General features: G+C 55.4%; 8 protein-coding genes across 8 annotated transcripts; 6 read left to right on the top strand and 2 right to left on the bottom strand.

The window, feature by feature from the left end:
* Positions 1-136: 136 nt before the first annotated feature.
* On the top strand, positions 137-622 carry KRP23_10864 (Coiled-coil domain-containing protein 86; the record flags this gene model as incomplete). The annotated part of the gene is made up of 2 exons (XM_067881354.1): positions 137-445; positions 509-622. The coding sequence occupies 2 exons, from the start codon at positions 137-139 to the stop codon at positions 620-622; spliced, it is 423 nt and encodes a 140-aa protein (XP_067740672.1).
* Positions 623-2,749: 2,127 nt separating this feature from the next.
* KRP23_10863 (Ankyrin repeat family A protein 2) lies at positions 2,750-3,430 on the top strand (the record flags this gene model as incomplete). The annotated part of the gene is made up of 1 exon (XM_067881353.1): positions 2,750-3,430. One exon carries the CDS (start codon positions 2,750-2,752, stop codon positions 3,428-3,430), a length of 681 nt encoding a protein of 226 aa, XP_067740671.1.
* A 109-nt stretch (positions 3,431-3,539) lies between these two features.
* KRP23_10862 (Vacuolar protein 8) lies at positions 3,540-4,788 on the top strand (the record flags this gene model as incomplete). Its single annotated transcript, XM_067881352.1, has 7 exons — positions 3,540-3,606; positions 3,668-3,787; positions 3,868-3,990; positions 4,063-4,185; positions 4,258-4,380; positions 4,459-4,581; positions 4,655-4,788. The coding sequence occupies 7 exons, from the start codon at positions 3,540-3,542 to the stop codon at positions 4,786-4,788; spliced, it is 813 nt and encodes a 270-aa protein (XP_067740670.1).
* Positions 4,789-5,029: 241 nt separating this feature from the next.
* KRP23_10861 (Protein Hook-like protein 1) lies at positions 5,030-7,744 on the bottom strand (the record flags this gene model as incomplete). Its single annotated transcript, XM_067881351.1, has 5 exons — positions 5,030-5,155; positions 5,221-5,514; positions 5,594-7,433; positions 7,515-7,612; positions 7,709-7,744. 5 exons carry the CDS (start codon positions 7,742-7,744, stop codon positions 5,030-5,032), a joined length of 2,394 nt encoding a protein of 797 aa, XP_067740669.1.
* Positions 7,745-8,154: 410 nt separating this feature from the next.
* On the top strand, positions 8,155-10,739 carry KRP23_10860 (Synaptotagmin-1; the record flags this gene model as incomplete). Its single annotated transcript, XM_067881350.1, has 8 exons — positions 8,155-8,429; positions 8,501-8,689; positions 9,698-9,800; positions 9,867-9,931; positions 9,996-10,026; positions 10,096-10,442; positions 10,512-10,583; positions 10,640-10,739. The coding sequence occupies 8 exons, from the start codon at positions 8,155-8,157 to the stop codon at positions 10,737-10,739; spliced, it is 1,182 nt and encodes a 393-aa protein (XP_067740668.1).
* Positions 10,740-10,894: 155 nt separating this feature from the next.
* On the top strand, positions 10,895-11,926 carry KRP23_10859 (NFU1 iron-sulfur cluster scaffold-like protein, mitochondrial; the record flags this gene model as incomplete). The annotated part of the gene is made up of 4 exons (XM_067881348.1): positions 10,895-11,155; positions 11,218-11,352; positions 11,419-11,502; positions 11,585-11,926. The coding sequence occupies 4 exons, from the start codon at positions 10,895-10,897 to the stop codon at positions 11,924-11,926; spliced, it is 822 nt and encodes a 273-aa protein (XP_067740667.1).
* An 803-nt stretch (positions 11,927-12,729) lies between these two features.
* KRP23_10858 (Transcriptional activator Myb) lies at positions 12,730-15,355 on the top strand (the record flags this gene model as incomplete). The annotated part of the gene is made up of 3 exons (XM_067881347.1): positions 12,730-12,755; positions 12,826-13,067; positions 13,146-15,355. The coding sequence occupies 3 exons, from the start codon at positions 12,730-12,732 to the stop codon at positions 15,353-15,355; spliced, it is 2,478 nt and encodes an 825-aa protein (XP_067740666.1).
* A 221-nt stretch (positions 15,356-15,576) lies between these two features.
* Positions 15,577-17,622, bottom strand: KRP23_10857 (RING finger protein B; the record flags this gene model as incomplete). Its single annotated transcript, XM_067881346.1, has 5 exons — positions 15,577-16,199; positions 16,283-16,756; positions 16,854-17,354; positions 17,417-17,527; positions 17,601-17,622. The coding sequence occupies 5 exons, from the start codon at positions 17,620-17,622 to the stop codon at positions 15,577-15,579; spliced, it is 1,731 nt and encodes a 576-aa protein (XP_067740665.1).
* Between the last annotated feature and the right edge of the window lie 61 nt (positions 17,623-17,683).

Raw genomic sequence — 17,683 nt, 5'->3', positions numbered from 1 at the left:
TGTTCTGTGCGTCTTAAGTTCGCATAGCACTTAGGTGCACGTGGTTATGTCCCGCATACAAATTCCAAGTACATGTAGCGAGCCAAGCGGGCTCCACTCAATAAACAGGCAATCGCCAAAGGCAGCAGAGCAGAACATGACGACCGCAGCGGAGCCCAGCAAGACGACGACGGAGGCGCCGCCTCGAGGCCGCCCCGTGAGCGGACGCGTGTGGAAGAAGGTGCAGAAGACGCGCTTCTCGGCGCAGACGTTGAAGGGCACCAAGGTGCTGAGCACCACGTGGGAGGAGAAAATGCTCAAGCGCGCCAAGCTCAAGGAGCTCAAGGATCTGCAGTCGGAGATCAAGGCGCGGCGACAGGCCGAGCGTGACGCCAAGCGCCAGGCGCGCGAGGATAAGGAGAAGCGCCGGAAGGAGAACGAGCTCAAGTCGGCCGCTGTCCAAGTGGTGCGTTCGCTGGCTGCTGCTGTAGGAGCTTTTGTGTGCTGTGCTAATAATGATTGTTTATAGATCTCGCGCACGCACAGAATCAAGACGATGAGCAAGAAGCAGTTGCGCAACGTCAAGAAGACCATTGTGAACAAGCAGGGCGTGGTCGAGTACGTGCCCGTGTACTCCAAGTAGAGATTGGCGACAGGTGCTGCAGAAGTGCCGCTGCACGGAACGAAAGGCAGACGTTATATTGAACATATTTTTGACGCTACGTTGGTTGAGTTGAATTTTACTGCTGTGGTGCTGTTCAAATGTATATCACTGTGCGGGTCATGCACGAGTTTCATTCCGTGCACTTTAGGGATCGTCGCGGCGCTCCGTCTTCAACGCAGCCTCTGCTCTTCGCTTCTGGTTTGTAGTTCCCAACGCAGTGATGCCCCCCTCGGCCTTGATGTCAACCGAGTAGCTGCTCGAGCGCCGCGACAACTCTTCCTCGTTGCTCCTATCATCTTTTCATGTTCGACAGGCTGAAAATGAGATCTTTGCCTCCGTTCCGCCAGTTGTCAATCAAAGCTCTGAAAGGCAGTCATGCCTGGAGTGCGTCCATAACGCTCATGAATCGAGTGTTGGCATATATTTTTGCATTTCACCACAGGGTCTTTGAGAGTACCTTCGCTAGAGGACAGCCAACATCAAAAACAGTAATACATTTGTGGAAATACAAAGCTTGCAGGCTTGTGAGCTCATGCATCGGTCGTAAAGTCTAGGAGCCACCGTGCTACATTCACATAACCTCTTGCCGTCGCGGTTGTCGCCAGTTCTGCTCGAGACCGACCATTTTTCGAGACCATTCCATTCGAGAAGAGGAACTGGAGCACCTCCAACCTGTCGTACCACACGGCGATCTCTTCGGCAGGGCCATCCAAAATCCGCTGCGAGTACAGCATGCGATCCCTCCTCGCCCGAAGCAAGGTGACATTGTCTGGGATACGCAGCTCCGTCTCAGCTCGGCGACGAGCGGTCGCCAGTTCTCTTACTGTCGGCACTGGCATCGATATCGCAGTACTTCGCTAGCACCTTCACCACTTCGAGGTGGCCCCAGCGCACGGCAGACGCGAATGCACGACGTCGATTGCCCACTGTAATATTCTCGTCTAGCCATCGCACGACATCTGCATGGCCATTCACAGCAGCACAGTGCAACGCTGAGGTATCACAGCCTTCGTGGCGGTTAGCGTGCAGCCACTTGAGCACCTCCAGATGGCCGTTCATTGCCGCACCGGTCATCGCACCGGTCGTGCATCCTTCCGTTCTATGGTCGTGCAGCCACTGCACAATTTCCAAGCTGCCTTTGCGTGCAGCGTTGTCCATAGCGTAGGGTGTGCAGCCTTCCGATCTGTTTACATGTAGCCACTCCAGCATGGGCAGATCCAGAGCTTCGGCTGCACAGTCCATCACGTGAGGTGACCCGGGCGCCGACGAGTGTTCGTGGAGCCAGCGCACAATGTCAAAGTGGCCTTCAATAGCTGCCACGACCATCATCTTGGTCGTCCAGCGGAAGTTCGTAAGCTCTTCGTGACTCTGCACCCACTGCAAGACGTGCAGGCGGCCGTGCCTCGACGCACGGATCATAGCGTCCGTGATGTCCCAATGGCTGGCTGCATAGTGCGTCACAAGCCACTGGAAGATGGCAAGATGCCCCTCCTCTGCTGCCTCTGCAACGGCAGCAGTGAACGCGGCGCGACGAGCCAAATCCGACGGCGGAGGGTCCACAATCGCCAAGCGGCGCTGGTCGTGGGCCGCGATGCGCTTCACGAGACGCAAATCGCCGATCGAGCTCGCGTCTTCGAGGTTCCAGAGCGCGGAATAGTCCAGCAGCGAGCTGATCGCTTCCACCACCTGCGGGATAGCCGTCAGCGGGGGAACGCGGCGTGCACGGCTGTCGAAACGCCCGGCAGCGGTCTCAAGCCCGCCGTCATGAAGCTCCTCAAAGTGTTCTCTCAGAACCTCGGTTAGGTACGTCTAGGTGTAGCCATGTAAATGTAGCCATATGTGATACGGCCGGGACCGCGAACTTCAACTTTCGGATTGAAGTCTCGCTCAACTATCTTTTCAGTAAAGCTCCTACGTTTTTCGCGTTCCCAATGCTGCCTACTGTGGTGCAGCGGGTTCACACTCCCCAACGTTGAACTCTTAGTCGAGTTACTGTCCACTATTACTGTCCACAGCATGCTGTGCGTTACGCGACTCCGTCCCGTACGAAAATGGGTCATCGCTACGTAGCGGCTCATTCGTGCAATCGACGCAACGGGCCAAGCGATGGGGAACATCAACCGGTCCATGGCACCACTGCGATCGACGTCGGCAAATGAGTCCGAACGGCAGCTTGTCCCGGACCAGGACGTCAACGCGACCGACGCGTACGGCTACACCTTGCTGCTGTTTGCAGCTCGAGACGGAGACGTCAAAACCGTGCGCTTCCTTCTGGAGAACAACGCGTCGGTGGACGTTCGAAACGGCTACGGGGCGACGGCTCTCCATTTCGCAGCCTCCTGGGGGAGACACGAGGTCGCTCGACTGCTCTTGGAGCACGGCGCGTCTGTGAACGCACTCGACAGCTCCGGCAAGACGCCTCTTCTTCGAGCGGCTGCCAACGGCGGCGCGAAACTCGTGCGCCTCCTTCTCAAGCGCGGCGCCAACACCTCAATCCGAGATGCCTTCGGGTGGAATGCTGAACGTCTCGCTGCGAGTGCGGGCCACTACAAGGTCCTTGCAATCCTTCGACGGCACGAGCTGAGAAGCTCAACGTCGTCCGAACAAGGGCAGCGTTGGTCACAGCGTTCTATCGGCGTGTTGTCAATGTTCAATCTGAGACTGTCGGGCAGCACCAAGCTGCCGCAAGACACGCTGTTCCCGACGCCCGTGACCCAACCGGCCAGCCAACACAGATCCAATGTACTCAGACCCCTTCGGCCGTATCCCTGCATCTCCGAACGATGAAAATGCTAATACATGTCATTCTCGTACTTAACCGGACCAATGTATCGGCCAAGATACTTTGCCGACGACGCGTCGGCTCACTCGCCAAACTGCAAGCCCCTCCTTAATCATGGGGAACGCCGGAGCCAAGGGCACCAAGGGCAGCAAGGACGAGTTCACGTTCGACGAAGCCGACGGTGCGTGGGCCCGAGTCTCCGCCTCCAGTCGCGAGTCTAACGAGCTCTTGCGTCCGTCCAGATGAGGCCTTCACCGAGGCGCTGCGCGTGAATCTGCAGCGACTGATCGTGTACGCGCGCTCGGCGGACACGGCGCTGCAGCGAGAAGTCGCCGAGAAGTTGGCCAACGAGGCCGTGAAACGTGGGTAGCAGGATAGCTATGGGATAAACTATGGGGATAAACTATTGATCGATGGCATGGTGGTCTTCGTGCTGGTGCAGCGGATCGACAGGTGCAAATTGTGGAGCTGGACGGGCTGGAGCTGCTGCTGCCGCTCACCAAGTCCAAGGATACGGAGGTGCAGCGTCTGGCGGCGCACGCACTCGCCAACCTCTCGGTCAACTGTAAGCTGGAGCGTTTGGGTAGCTAGCTAGGTTGGTGCTGCAATTGAGGGACTTGCTTGTTGCGTTGTGCAGCTGAGAACCAGTCCAAGATGGCGACGGAAGGAGGCATCGACATGCTCATTGACCTCCTGGGCAGCACGAACGAACACGTGCAGCGGCAGGCTGCCAAGGCACTCGCCAATCTCGGCGTGAACGGTTCGAACTCCATTTTTTAGTGGTGAATTCGCTTGATACGGGTAGTGACGGGTGCCTTGTTTGCTGCTACAGTGGACAATAAGGAGCGGATTGCCAAGGCAGGCGGCATCAAGCCGCTCATTGACTTGGCCAACTCCCGCCAGATTGGTGTCGCTGTAGAAGCCATCGCAGCGCTTGCAAATTTGGCCGTCAATGGTAGCGAGCGACAATACGAAGACCTCCGTTGTTGGCTCTGTTTCTGACGTGGGGTATCGCTGTGTGTGTGAGCAATAGATGCCAATGAGGTGGAGATTGCACGTAAAGGCGGCTTGAAGCCTATCATTGACGGAGCGCACTCAGAGTCTGTGGAGTTGCAATCTCAAGTGGCCCGCGCACTACGCAATCTGTCGGTCAATCGTACGTCAAAACAGCACAGATCAATTGCTGTCTTTGTTGCACATTGGTTGACAGTCGCGATCTGTGTCTGCAGCGGAAAACAAGCAAGCGATTGTAGAGCTGGGCGGCGTGGAGGCTCTTCAGTCACTCGTGCGCTCCACCAACGACCGGATATGCCAACAGGCCACTCGCGCGCTTGTGAACCTAGGCGTGAACGTGGTCGACTAGCAACAGAAAGCTCACCTCCTATGCTTATCTCATCAATCGTAAGCAAGTTGGACGATGCATGCAAGAGAAACAACAGCAGACCGCAGCCGACAAGATACATGACACAAATCTCTTTCAGGATTGATATATCTTCACCTCGTACAAAGGCGCCCCCCTTCCTGTATTGTCGTCGAAGCACGACTGCACGCCCCATTCACCGTTATGAGTGAAGGACGCCACGGCAAACGCAGTTTTGCCGTGCTCATGCTCCTTGCCGCCTTTTGGCGCGCTCTTCTGTCCTCTTGTTTGCAAGCCACGAGCCGGCGCCCGGAGCCCCGACAGCCGGGCCCTGGGGCATCATTGTACGACGCTGCATTTCTGTCCCAATCTGTCATGCGAACAAACATCAGCATCGAAAACATCGCCCACAACAACCACCAGGTTCATCCGTACCTCGTAGAATGATGACATCATGAGAGCCTGCTCGCGAGAGTATGAGGCGCGGACCTCCTTCATCTTTTTTTCTAAGAAATCCACACGCTCCTGCTTCTCGTTGACCTGGTTGCGGTGCGAGCTCACGGCCACCATATATTTCGTCTGCACAGCGTGAAGGGTTTTCTTCGTGTAGTTTTCCAGCTTCGCGCGCTGCTCCGAGAGCTCGTTGATCACGGACTCCTTTTCCTTTAGACGCTTCGTCAGCTCTGTCACCGTTGCGCGCAACGAGTCCACGGCTTCTGCCTCGATTTCCTGTTGCGGTGGGACAACATACCAACTTGTGAGTACAACGAATCTCAAACCCACCGCTTTTCACTATCCGCTCACGTACCAGCTTCTCTAGCTTGTCCTGATACTCTGCGATTTGGGCCGACGAAAGCGCATTGTTGCTGCTCGTTACCACGACAGCACCACCGGGAGTTGGCACGGGCGCTTGCATAACTCCACCAGGGCCCATAGCAACGCCAGCTTCGAGTGTGGCAGGCGTCGCAAGGCCGGCAGTTCCGGCTGCTGCTGCCCCCTCGCTGACTGCAAAGTCGTTGGAGACCTGCATCGGCTCCGATCCATCCGGCGCAGTCTGCCACTGCTGCTGCGATTGCTGCTGCAGTTGATGAGGATGGGTCTGATTTTGTTGAATTTGCGACAGCATCTGTTGCTGTTCGTTTTGAATTCGTGCGTTGCGCAGATCTTCGGAAAACTGGTCGTTCTGCTTCTGCATCTGAAATAGAGATACTTGGAGCGCCTCCTTGGCCTTCACTGCCATGTCGAGATCATTTGCCAACTCGGCCTGCCCTGCGTCAGCATTGCCATTCTTCAGCTCGGTATTTTCACGCTCCAAACGAGCAACACGCTCCCTCAAGCCACTGATAGAGTCGCGACCTAGCAGCAAGTCGGCACTTAAACCCCCTCCGTTAACTGCGCTACTTTCACCCGCTGCCATTCCGTCATCGTTGCCTTCGCGGTACTGGATACTAGCGAGTTGTGTTCGGAGCTCCTCCACTTGCGACTCGAGAAACTCCTTGCCACCCAGCGCACTATCGAGTTCTTCCTGCAGTCTCCGAATCTTCTGTTCTTTGACATTGACGTTGGAACTAGCCTGAACATTGGCCGTCTCAAGCTCTACAACCTGGTTCTTGTACCTCTCCACCAGGTTCTTTAGTCCGGGCATGGTCTTGATGGTGCTTTCTAGGTCCACCACCTTGTCCAAATACTGTGCGTTGAGGGTCTCCAGTTCGCGTACCTGAGCACGCATCGAGTTCATCTCTTCCAATTTCTTCTTGTACTTGGTCACGCTAGCCTCAAGTTTGTTCAGCGTCCCCAGTTTGGAGCGTGAAATATCGAGTTCGTCAGCCTGACGACGGACTTCGTTCTCCAGCATCATGAGACGTTCCCCAGACTCGCGTTTCACACGGTTCAGCTCGAGATCCTTCTCCTCCAGCTGCATTTGGAGCGCGTGAACTTCATTGTCCACGATCTGTTGGATCTTCTTGTTGTCACGAGTGAGAGTATTCTGGCGCTCGCTGCGAAGTTGGTCGCGTTCACCTTCGAGGGCTGTGTATTTATCGGCAAGCTCCCGGTGCTCTGTCAAAGTACGCTCGAAGCGCTCCGTCAACTCTCGCTTGTCCCGTTCCATATCCAGATACCTGAGCTCCATGGACGAGCTGCGCTCCAGTGCCTGCGCCAACTGCGCAGCTAGTGCTTCTGTAGAGCTTCCCGCCGCCAAAGTCGCGGCTGATACCGACGACATCGACGAAGGAGAAGCCATCTCGTCAAAGGACGTACCGTGGGCCATGGAGTTGCGACGGCTAGGGTTCGACGCTCCGCCAGGAGATGTGGGCTGGAAACGGTGCATGAGGTTCTCGATCGCGTGCATCAGGCTGGCCTGCTCGGACGGGCCCATCTGCATGATGGGGTGGATGTATTCGGACTTGTTCGGGCACTGCACAGCGCAGCCCAACAGCAGCTCCGTGAACTTGGCCACCTCGTGCACATCGTTCTCCTTGGCGATGAGCAGCGGGTCCACCAGCTCGTCAGCACGGCATATCTGGCCCAGCTCGTCCATGTAAAACTGCTCCACCGCTCGCAGCAGCGTCTTGAGGTTGTTGGACTTGAGCGCCCAGTTGGCTCCCGGCTGCTCATTGATCTGCTCCAAGTTCACGTACTCCGAGTCACTGGGCACAGAGAGAGAAGGGCAGCAATCGCGTCAGTCAGTGCGTTTGCCTAACAATGCAGATGGTGGCAGGAGCACGCACATGTGGTGCATGATCTTGGACAGGAAGACGCCATCGCATAGATCCTCCATGATTGAGACCTGCACGTCCGTCGCCAGCTTCTCGTGGAAGCTCTGCACCTACACTCGCAATAGAAAAAAAAGGTTTGAATGGTTGAAATTTGGGGTGGATCCCCTGGTTGTGGGGAGAGCGAGACGTGGCTGTGATGCGCGTACCCATAGGAGCAGACTGCGCTGGGCGGTATCGTCCATGGCGTTCGAGGAGTCGAAGGGACGGAGAGAGAGAGTGAGTTAAGAGCGTCGGCGCTGCTCGGTATCTCTCGCTTCTTTGCGTTTGTATGAGGGGGCCTGAAATATATGTGGTGTCTACCACATAATAGTATGTAGGACACATAATGAATCACTTCAACTACGGATAAGGTTCCTAGCAAACGCAAAGCCAAGTTGCTTGGGGTGATTCACGGGCGCTCGCTCGAGCTCCGACTTGGCCTTTTAATCATTGAGCTTGCTGCAATAACCTGGTAGAAATCCACAGCAGGAAAGCTTGGATTGGCTTGCTTGGCTGTTTCAACCGCCGCCTATATGCGGAGTCTCTGCAGTAATGTGGCGCCCCTCTTTTTCTCTTCACGCTCCGTCCTACAGTGCAGTGTTTTTCTGTCGGAATGTCGCTCTCGCCGGCTGCATCCACGGCGGAGGTCTCCACCTGCTCCGAGTCGCAGGCTCCAACTACTGAAGCCGCGGGTGATGGAGACAACAATGGACTTCGGTCCGTGAGGATTCCTACAACGGCCAAGAACACGTCTTCGCTCGACCACGACTCCATCGAAGGCCTCATGGTCGTGCACCGCAAGAAAAAGCAGCGGCAGCGCTTTCTGCTGTCCAAATCGGCGCACTACGTGGTGGCCAACTCCACGAAGCACGCGCTCGAGATTTACAAGTGAGTCCGTGGCTGCTGTCGTCAAATATCACGGGTGCGGGTGCTAACAACTGTCGTGCACCTGCTTACAGCAATGACCGCACGGAACTCGTGTACTTGTTGTCGCTGGCAGATGCGGTGCTGAGTTTCGAGTCGGACAACGCCAACATCGTCATGGAAAAATGCTTCTGTGTGGAGGTGAGAACTTGGAAGAAGAAAAACACCGTCCGCTTGCAGCCCCAAGGCTTTATTTTCTTCGAGGAGAACCAAACTCGCATGCTGTGGGTGAAGTGTATCCACATGGCTATCAAGCGAGCCACCACGTTAGATAGCGAGTTATTCCGGAGCCCCACGACATCATCATCGGTTGAGCCTCTCCGGCGCTTCAGCGACAGTGATGAAATGCGCGCTGCACTCGCTGCTGCTGCTATCTCGGGTGACGATCGGGCATGTGCATCCAATGCTACTAGCCCCGGTTCAAGTCCTACGTCCAGCTCAGCATTTGCAGCAGCTCGTGATAAACTTACTCAGCGTCTTGTGATCGATCCAGCAGCCCGAATTGCTATCGCTGGACGAACTATGCTGACACCGACCCGCTCATCCAGTGTGACTGGGGAGCGACAGCCATCGGCGCTAAATCGCTGGAGCTTCATGTTTTCACACGACAAGCAGCAACACACACGAAGCCCCATGAGCAGTACGGCGACAGAGACACCCTCGTCGCCCGTAGAATCCAATCCCGCGTCTCCAAAGCCGAGTCCCTGGAAGCGCTCTACCAAAGCACCTGCAGATGTATCATCTGACACAACTTGCAGTGTTGAGTCCTCCCGATCTCGTTCTTTTCGCGCTATGAGCCCCACTGCAGCCCTCAGCCTCAGCAGTACAGCCACGGCCACCGCTGTTTCGCCAGTCAAGAGCACTGGTCCGACTAAAACACACGACGAGATGAAACCTACTGCTGTAGATACGCAGCCAGGTCCAAGTGGATCGACGCTACTAGCACCCACCAGCAGAATAACTCGCTAGAGTTGGTGGGAGACCCAGAGCCCGTAGCGCTTTTTGTCCTGACGGTGATGCTTGGCGTAGCTACTATTGCTGGTGTGTCGGATGCGTCCGTCTTCCTTCCTCTTGCGTTGGCAGGGGCTCTTGCACACTTCTACAACCAGCAGTCATTTTCATCATGGACTCTCACTTCCGTAGCAGTGTATCTGGCCAGTACCTGCAATTTACTATTTGGCATCGGTACTGCGAGTGTTTTCATTTACATGTGGGGATACGCTGACTTCAAGACCCAGCGACGACGGCGTTGGCAGCGAAGAGCTCTCGTTGAATTTCGAGATACTCCAGAAAGCCAAGCGTGCCCCGAGATCACTCACTTCGAGGTTTCTGGCAGTGCGTGTCCATGATCATACTTGACTTGTTTCGTACTGAAGACTTTGTCTTTGACTTGGATGCTAGGTCCCGAACTGGATACGACACCCGGACGTGGATCGAGTCGAGTGGCTCAACAAAGTGTTTACCACGTACGTTGCTCACCAGTTGCTTTGAAATTGGCCCAGCTAACTCCTCTGCCTCACCTGCGTCCAGTGGCTGGCCGTACCTCAAGACAGCTATTGAGGTGAGTGTGGCCTCTGTTGCGTTTGCGAGTGATCTGCTCGCTCTGACCACGACAGGTTTCGCTGTGTAGAATTCGGTGTGTGGAAGTTTGAACCCAGTCCTGGACGCGCAGAAGCCAGCCTTCATGAACTCACTGTCGCTCGTTCGTTTGGATCTGGGCTCCAAGGCGCCGCAGATTTCCAGTGTCAAGTTTGTTTCCGCCAATACTCTAACAGACGAAGTGACGCTGGACGTGGAGGTTCGCGTCGTCATGGACAAGAAGAGCTTTGTTGCTGACCTCAAGATGGTTTCACATCTTGGAGCAGCCGTGTGTTTGTCATTGCGCGAGCTTCTCCTCGTCGGCACGCTGCGGATCACGCTCAACCCGCTGGCCAAGTACTGGCCGTGCTTCCGTGGGCTCAGCCTGTCGTTCACCACGTAAGTCTACACTTTGTCTGGCTCCGCACACCCGACTATTTTCCTTATGCGTATTCCACGTGCGTGCAGCCGGCCGTTCTTCGACTTCTCACTCACCGCAGCGAAGATCAACATCGCCAACGTCCCGTTCGTCTCCGAGTGGTACGTCTGCTTCAATCTGCACCAATTTCACTTAGCGATCTGACACTTCTCACCAGGCTGCACACATTCCTGTACGACCTGCTCATCGACTACTTCGTGTGGCCCAACGTGGTCGACATTCCGCTCTGGGACGAGCACGGACACCCCGTACAATAGACAACCACAATCAGTGCCTCGATCAGTGGCAATAGCAGAACCAAGTGGCAATAACATTTTTCCCACTGTTTACTGGCTGATAACGGCGGCCAATCCGTCCACAGTCCTATCAGTTCGTAATCTCCACCGCAGGTCGCAGCAAGCAGCTCACCACCATGTTCCCACGCAGCCGCCAGCTCCTGCGCGCTCTGGCGCGTCGCAGTGCCGCGGCGTCCTTGACCACGCGCTTGGTGCACTCGCAGCCGCTTGCCGGCCGCGCGTTCTCCGCGCCGAAGTGTCGCTCCACGTCTCCGTTTTTGGCTCGCGGCGGCGCGCTACGCTCCATGTTTATCCAGACGGAGCCGACGCCCAACCCGCTGAGCGTCAAGTTCCTCCCTGGCCGCACGGTGCTGGACGAGCGCTTCACGACGGGCGTGGTGCGTTGTTTTAGGCGTCAATAGCGCGTCTTGTAAATGGCTAATGGATGTTTTGTGCGCAGGACTTTACGCTCAGCTCGGAGGAGGTGCGTCGCTCGCCACTGGCCAAAAAACTCTTCCAGATCGAGGGCGTGACGCGCGTGTTCTTCGGCAAGGATTTCATCTCGGTCACCAAGACGGAGGACGAGGACTGGGATGTACGTCGACTTGTTGTTGAGGTGGCTGTAGCTGAGAGATGGTACTGATCCTGCTGATGATGACAGGCTTTGAACGCCGAGATCTTCGCGACGATCATGGACTTTTTCGCGTCGAACGAGGAAGTGATGTCCGACGAGCCGGTCGTCACGGTGAGATGAGAGGCGGGGACTTTGCTGTTAATGGTTGGGGGTTCTGAGCTGATGGGGTTGTTGCTTTTGCACCGTGCTGTAGGACACGACGATCCTGCCGGAGGATGACGAGGTGGTGGCTATGATCAAGGAGCTGCTGGAGCAGCGCATCCGACCCTCGGTGCAGGACGACGGCGGCGACATTTTCTACAAGGGGTTCGATGAGAAGACGGGCGTGGTCATGGTCCAGCTCGCGGGTTCCTGCGCAGGCTGCCCGAGCTCCTCCGTGACGCTCAAGCACGGCGTGGAGAACATGCTGAAGCACTACATCCCCGAGGTGCGCGGCATCGAGGAGTGGGTTGACGAGGAGCTCAATGCCGTGAATGATAAGGAGTTCCGAACGCTCGAGGAGAAGCTGCGCTCTGTTGGCATTCCCAGCGAGTAAGCAGAGTTTCAGGGTGTGGATAGCAGACTGAGAGGCGGGAGTCCTGGATATGGACCATCGTGTCGGCGCCTGCGTTGTCGGAGCGATATTACTCCAACTGCATAGAGCACAACCGCTGCAGGACGGAGGGAGACAGGTATCGCACAGGAAGAGCGGTGTGCAAGGAATCGCCCAGCCACTGCAAAGTCTGAAAAAGAATGAAGGTGCGAGTACTTGAAGATGCTGTGATTTGTCTTGCAGGGGTATATGGTTGCAGGGTACGGAAAGAAGAAGGCTGCTTTGGTTCTTTTGTCGATGCCAGTTTAAGCTTGCTGGTTGGCGTGGATAGATAGGTGGCCTTCATGTATAGCAGCACTAATCCTACGACTGAGGCAGCGAGCAATGTCGATGGCTGCCTTGTCTGTCAGATTTCCGAAGCCCTCTGCGCTAATGATAATTGTCTGGACTGGGTGGCGGAGAAATCCTGATTGAAGAGCTGTTGGGCCCGCTGTTTCGCCACTATTTTTGTACGGGCCCTTGCGTTGGCTGGTGTTTTATGCTTCGTTTGTTTTGGGAGTTGTGCGACGATGAAGAAAAGCGACAACAGCCTCCTCTCAAGCTCCAAAGCGCATTCGCAAGCGAGGAGAGCACGAGAGCTGTTCAACTCAACTTGCCAGAGCTAACGCGAGGGTGCACACGGCTGCCAAGGATATGGCCGGTGGTATTCTTCGTCTTGGTGAGTTCTGCAAGTAGCTTTCGACATCTGCGTACGTCCCAATCCGCCCCACCCTCCGCGAGTCCGCTCGTTTCGCATCCTGTCTGGCATGCACCCACATTCCGCGCTCAGCAGGTATGGTTTGTCCGGGCCTCTTTGTTTGGCTACAGCGCGGTGAAGGCTAACGCATGCCATTTGTTCGCAGGCCGTCGCCCAAGAGAAGCCTTTCGTGTGCAGGTCTGGACGACCTGGAGGGTCTATTTCATGGCAGCGACAACGCGCGTACTCACCCGAATCGCAAACGCCACCAGAGCCTGAACAACGATAACAACTTTGCGGCGACCAACTTTGAGGCATCATCCTCCCCCTCTCGTCACGACTACACACCGCCCCCGGCTTCCTACCCTGGGGCGTTGCGGCGCCCCGAGCTCCCCCCATTCAGCGAAAGTAAGTGCTTTCTATATTCTATTTCGTCGTGCGAGGACAGCTTGTGTTCACCCACGTATTTAATGTCCCGCGCTGTAGAGAACAGCTCAAGTGGCCATCTAGTTCCACCAGCGTCGTCGTCGTTTGGGTATCGGTACACTCAGGCGTCTTCCAACCAACCTCAGGCGATTGATCAGCAAAACTCGAGTGATTCGGACGAGGAGGACAACAACTATGATGAAGAACACTCTGACGATTTCAACAATGAGCTCAATGCCAACTATGGTAGTTTTCACGAGTACAAGGACAGCGGCAGCTTTTCCGCGCCCAACTTGGTGTCTCAGGAGCCCCACGATGCGCTGGAGAACAGGCCGAAGCGTGATTATGGCACGCTCACAGTGAAGCACTTCGACCATAACGCTTTACTCCATCGCTCATCGGGTAGCGAATGTTCTCCACGGGAAGAATATCTTGTCCAAGCCTTTGGCCCCAGCGGGTTTAAGCTGCACGGTACGCCGCCACCAAGTAAGGACGAATTGGACGACTGCTTCAGCGATGATAGCAGCAACAATAACCGAGAGCACAGCTCATCAAGTCATGGCGCAGCTATCTCAGATGCAGATACGGAGCTCAAGATGTCCTTCAACGAGCTTGAGGCTGATATTCGTGGTGCTATGCATCAAAATCCGCACCATTATCAACACTCGTCCAGGCTGCCCGAGTTGACGGGTTTATCCCACCTGCCATTTCCTTCGTCGTCGCATGGTCCGTTCGGACTGAGCCGCGATGTCAGTTATAACCGAAGTAACCAGGATGTGCATCGTGCACCAGTGTTTGGCCAGGCGCAAGCTCCTCACTTGCATCCAGTCCAGAACCAGAAGGAGACGGGGTACTTCCCAAGAGACCAGCAACACCAAAGTACGCCACGGGCAGCCCTGGACAAAACGGTTCAAAATAAGGGCACCGGTGGAACTCAAGTGACCACAAAATGGCTGCGTGATGAAGACGAGCGGCTTCGTGTAGCTGTGGCACGCTTTGGCGGCAAGAACTGGAAAATGATCGCAGAGACGTTGGGCAATGGCCGCACAGACGTCCAATGTCTTCACCGTTGGAACAAAGTGCTCAAACCTGGCTTGATCAAGGGGCCCTGGACACCGGAGGAGGATCGTATCCTGACGAGCCTCATCACGCGCTATGGTGTAGGCAAAATTCGCTGGTGTGATCTTGCGCTTCATTTGCCGGGGCGCATTGGGAAACAATGCCGCGAACGCTGGTGCAACCACCTCGATTCGCGCATTCGCAAGGGACAGTGGACCCCTGAGGAAGATGATATGGTGTTTCGCTGGCAGCAAAAGCTGGGCAATAAGTGGAGTGAGATCGCGAAGCTGCTCCCTGGGCGTACGGAAAATGCCGTCAAGAACCGGTTCAACTCGGCAGCCCGTCGCAAGTGGCTAATGAACCAAGCCAACAAGTCACCGTCCACGTCCTCGGCTCAGAATGAGGCACAAGTGTCAGCACACGTTCAATTTCAACAGCAGCAAAATGTGGCATTGCAGCTATCCTCAACCTCCGAAGAAGAGCCCATGTACAGCGTCAACGGCATGCCATACGGTGGTAACGGAAAGGTAGTACCACTGCCACGTTCGGCCCCAAGTGCAAAAACTGCTACGTTAGGAGTGCAGATGGAGGAGTACTACCCGCACAAGGTCGTGTCGTCCCAGGGACGCCAAAGCTTTGTCCAGAACTATGCACTGCCAGGAAACCCATCATTATTACCCAGCAGTGTCGACAATTCTCATCCCAGTTTTCGTTCAGCGTTACCGGTGAGTGGGCAATCCATGCAGCAGCAGCGCCATCAGGGCAAAGCCTCTGAAGGTGGAAAAGGTGACTCGATATGCTCGCTACCGCCAACAGCTTTCGTACCGCCCCCACTCAACTCGCTCTTCCCCCCTCCCCCTGGGGTCAATTCTTCACCTGGTGCTGGCCGTAGTTTCCATAATGCGTCAAGTGCCTCCGCCAGTGGTGAAGCTGTCACCACGCCGGTTTTCCCATTTACTGCTACTCTCCCCAGTCAGCAGGATACATCCGTGGTTATGACACCTCGCGTAAAGTGCACATCAGGTAGTGACCAAGATGACGGCCAACACTTCAAAGAAGAAAAACTCGAGCAAGATGATCTCGTGCTGCAAACGTCAACTGAAGTACCTGAGGCTGGCGCTGCGCCTGACGTGACAGTCCCCATGGACGACGAAAACATGAACAGCTTCCTTGACAGTGTCGCTCTCGAACTGGACGACATCATGGAGTAAATGAATATCTATGCCTTCCTCTTGGTTCCTCTACTATTTGGTGACAGTGAAGCTGCGACGCCCCACTACGTGAACTGCCCGTCTAGAAACCCTAGCACAAGGAGACAGAAAAAAAAGAAAACCTAGCACTAGGAGAGAAAAAATGAATCACACCGTCTAGAAAACCTAGCACAGGAGAGGAATGTGTAGGTCGTTATGTCCATGAGCACAAGCACGTTGTCCTACTGGGAGTTCGTCTCTAATATGCTCGCTGTTGCGCCACCGCTGCTGGAGACCTGATCTTCGTGGTTCGACTCCTGTGGCTGCTCATCCAGCTTCTCCGAGATTGTGATTGTGCAGATGTCTTTGAGTCGGTGCTCGGCTCCATTCTGTCCTCCAAAAAGGTGCACACAGCCATTGCTACCTAGCACAGCGCCATGTCCCACACGCCCTCGCGACTCGATTTCAGCCTCTCCATTATCCGCGAAGGCAGCGGATTGCCACTCCCATATGTGCGTGTCCAACAAGAATGCATCGCTGAACACACTGGTAGGTGCATTAGCGTCATCGCGCTGCGGGTCCCAGCCACCGAAAATGAGAACCTTGCCGTCGCTCAAAACCGTCGCCGAGTGACCAGTGCGTTCCTGCGGAGGCTCCCCAGCCACGGAAGGGTGGAACCACGTCCACACAGCATCGCTTCCCTTACTCTCCTCTTTCTGCAGCACATGCACCGCGTTGAAACTTTTGGACGAGTCATTGCCTCCAAAGTAGATGATCTTGTCGTCGCCTACGGCCACAGCGCTGTGGTATGTGCGTGCACTGGGCGGTTTTCCCTCCACTTTCACTGTCTTCCAATTCCAATCATCTGCAGTAAATGAACAAGACGATTCCGAGTAAGTCTATTTGCTCGAGTCGTTCCGTATGTAATACGTGATCTCGACAGCTTACCACTGTCCAAGATGTGAACCGAACTCTGCCGGTTTCGCCCTCCACTGCCGCCAAACACCACTACTTCGTTTCCAATAGCAGTGCAGGTATGGCCACTTCTTGCAGAAGGTGGTGATCCACGAACGGCAGGCGGGTACCAAAGGAAGCACTCGGTGTCTAGCACCACGATATCCGACAAGATATCGAGATCGCCTTCGGCAACCGCATTGCGCTCGCCCCCAAACACAAGCACTAAATTCTTCGAGGCCAGGTACACTGAGTCATGCCAAGTACGCGTGATCGTTTCACAGTTGAGTGGTGTTGTCCAGCGGTGTGTCTTCAAGTCAAACACGTGCAAGTCACCTAGCGTGCGTTCATCGTCGTCAGAGCCACCGTATACTACTACACGGTCTTCCGAAATTTTCGTCGCGGTATGACCCCAGCGTTCAGATGGGATGCTACCCAAAGCTTCTACCATTTCCCACTTCATGGCAACTGCAAGTAAGCAAACAAACCACAGCCCCCGTTAAGCTCATCGCCTGCTGCACTTCCAAGATAAAACGTGAATGTAATCGTTTCCGCATAAACGCACCTGCTGGCTTTGGCTTCGGCGGTGCGCTAATCATGTCCTTGATTGACTTACCCGGCGAAGGCTTCGATCGTGACTTGGGTGTTTGACTGCGCTTCTTGCTGGATTCGGGCGTCGCCTTGCGTGACGTCGACTGCTTCGGTTCCGGCGAGAAGAAGGCGCCTGCAAGTCCCTTCGTACCACTTGCCTTCTTGTTCTTCTTGCTAGGCGTCTTCTTGCCCGTTTTTCCACTAGCAGTCGATGCAGATTCCGCTTCATCAGCTGAAGCGACCGACTGGTCACTCTTCACCTCGACAGCATCTGCCTTGACCTTCTTTCCTTTCCCCTTCGGCTTCTGACTACTGCCGTTCAACTGGGCAAGCAGCAGGGACTGCTCTACCTCATTGAGGAAGCTGGGTCGCGGCCGCTTGGAGTCTGCTTCGTCGTCGTCGTCACTGGCACTCAAGTCAATGGTGCGCTTCTTGCTCGGAGAGGCGGCCGCTTGGCTCAATGTTTCTCCTGCATCTATCAGTGGAGACCTATCCGTTAAGCCGCAGTGCTGAAATGGGCGTTAGGCTTGAACGTACGCTTGGAGAGCACGACGTCCCCCGTGAAGTTGCGGCAGCGAATCGTGAGCGACCCCGCGGCGAATTCGAAGCGGATACCTGCCAAATCCGCGGGCAGATCCACCTCCACACCTGGCAGCAATCGGGTGTCAGTGCTGCGTCGGTTGGACTCACGGGGGGCAGCTACATGTAGTTATCTACGCACCTTCGTACGACAGCAGCGGCATCTTTCGGACAAACTTGGTTTTGCGCGCCAACGATCATTTGACAAAACGTGCGTACTTGTAC

The sequence above is a fragment of the Phytophthora ramorum genome (assembly GCF_020800215.1).
Source record: "Phytophthora ramorum isolate Pr-102 chromosome Unknown Phyram_PR-102_s0011, whole genome shotgun sequence".
Classification (NCBI taxonomy): domain Eukaryota; phylum Oomycota; class Peronosporomycetes; order Peronosporales; family Peronosporaceae; genus Phytophthora; species Phytophthora ramorum.
The sequence above is the reverse complement of the archived record's forward strand: the minus strand, read 5'-3'. Positions and strand labels throughout refer to the sequence as shown.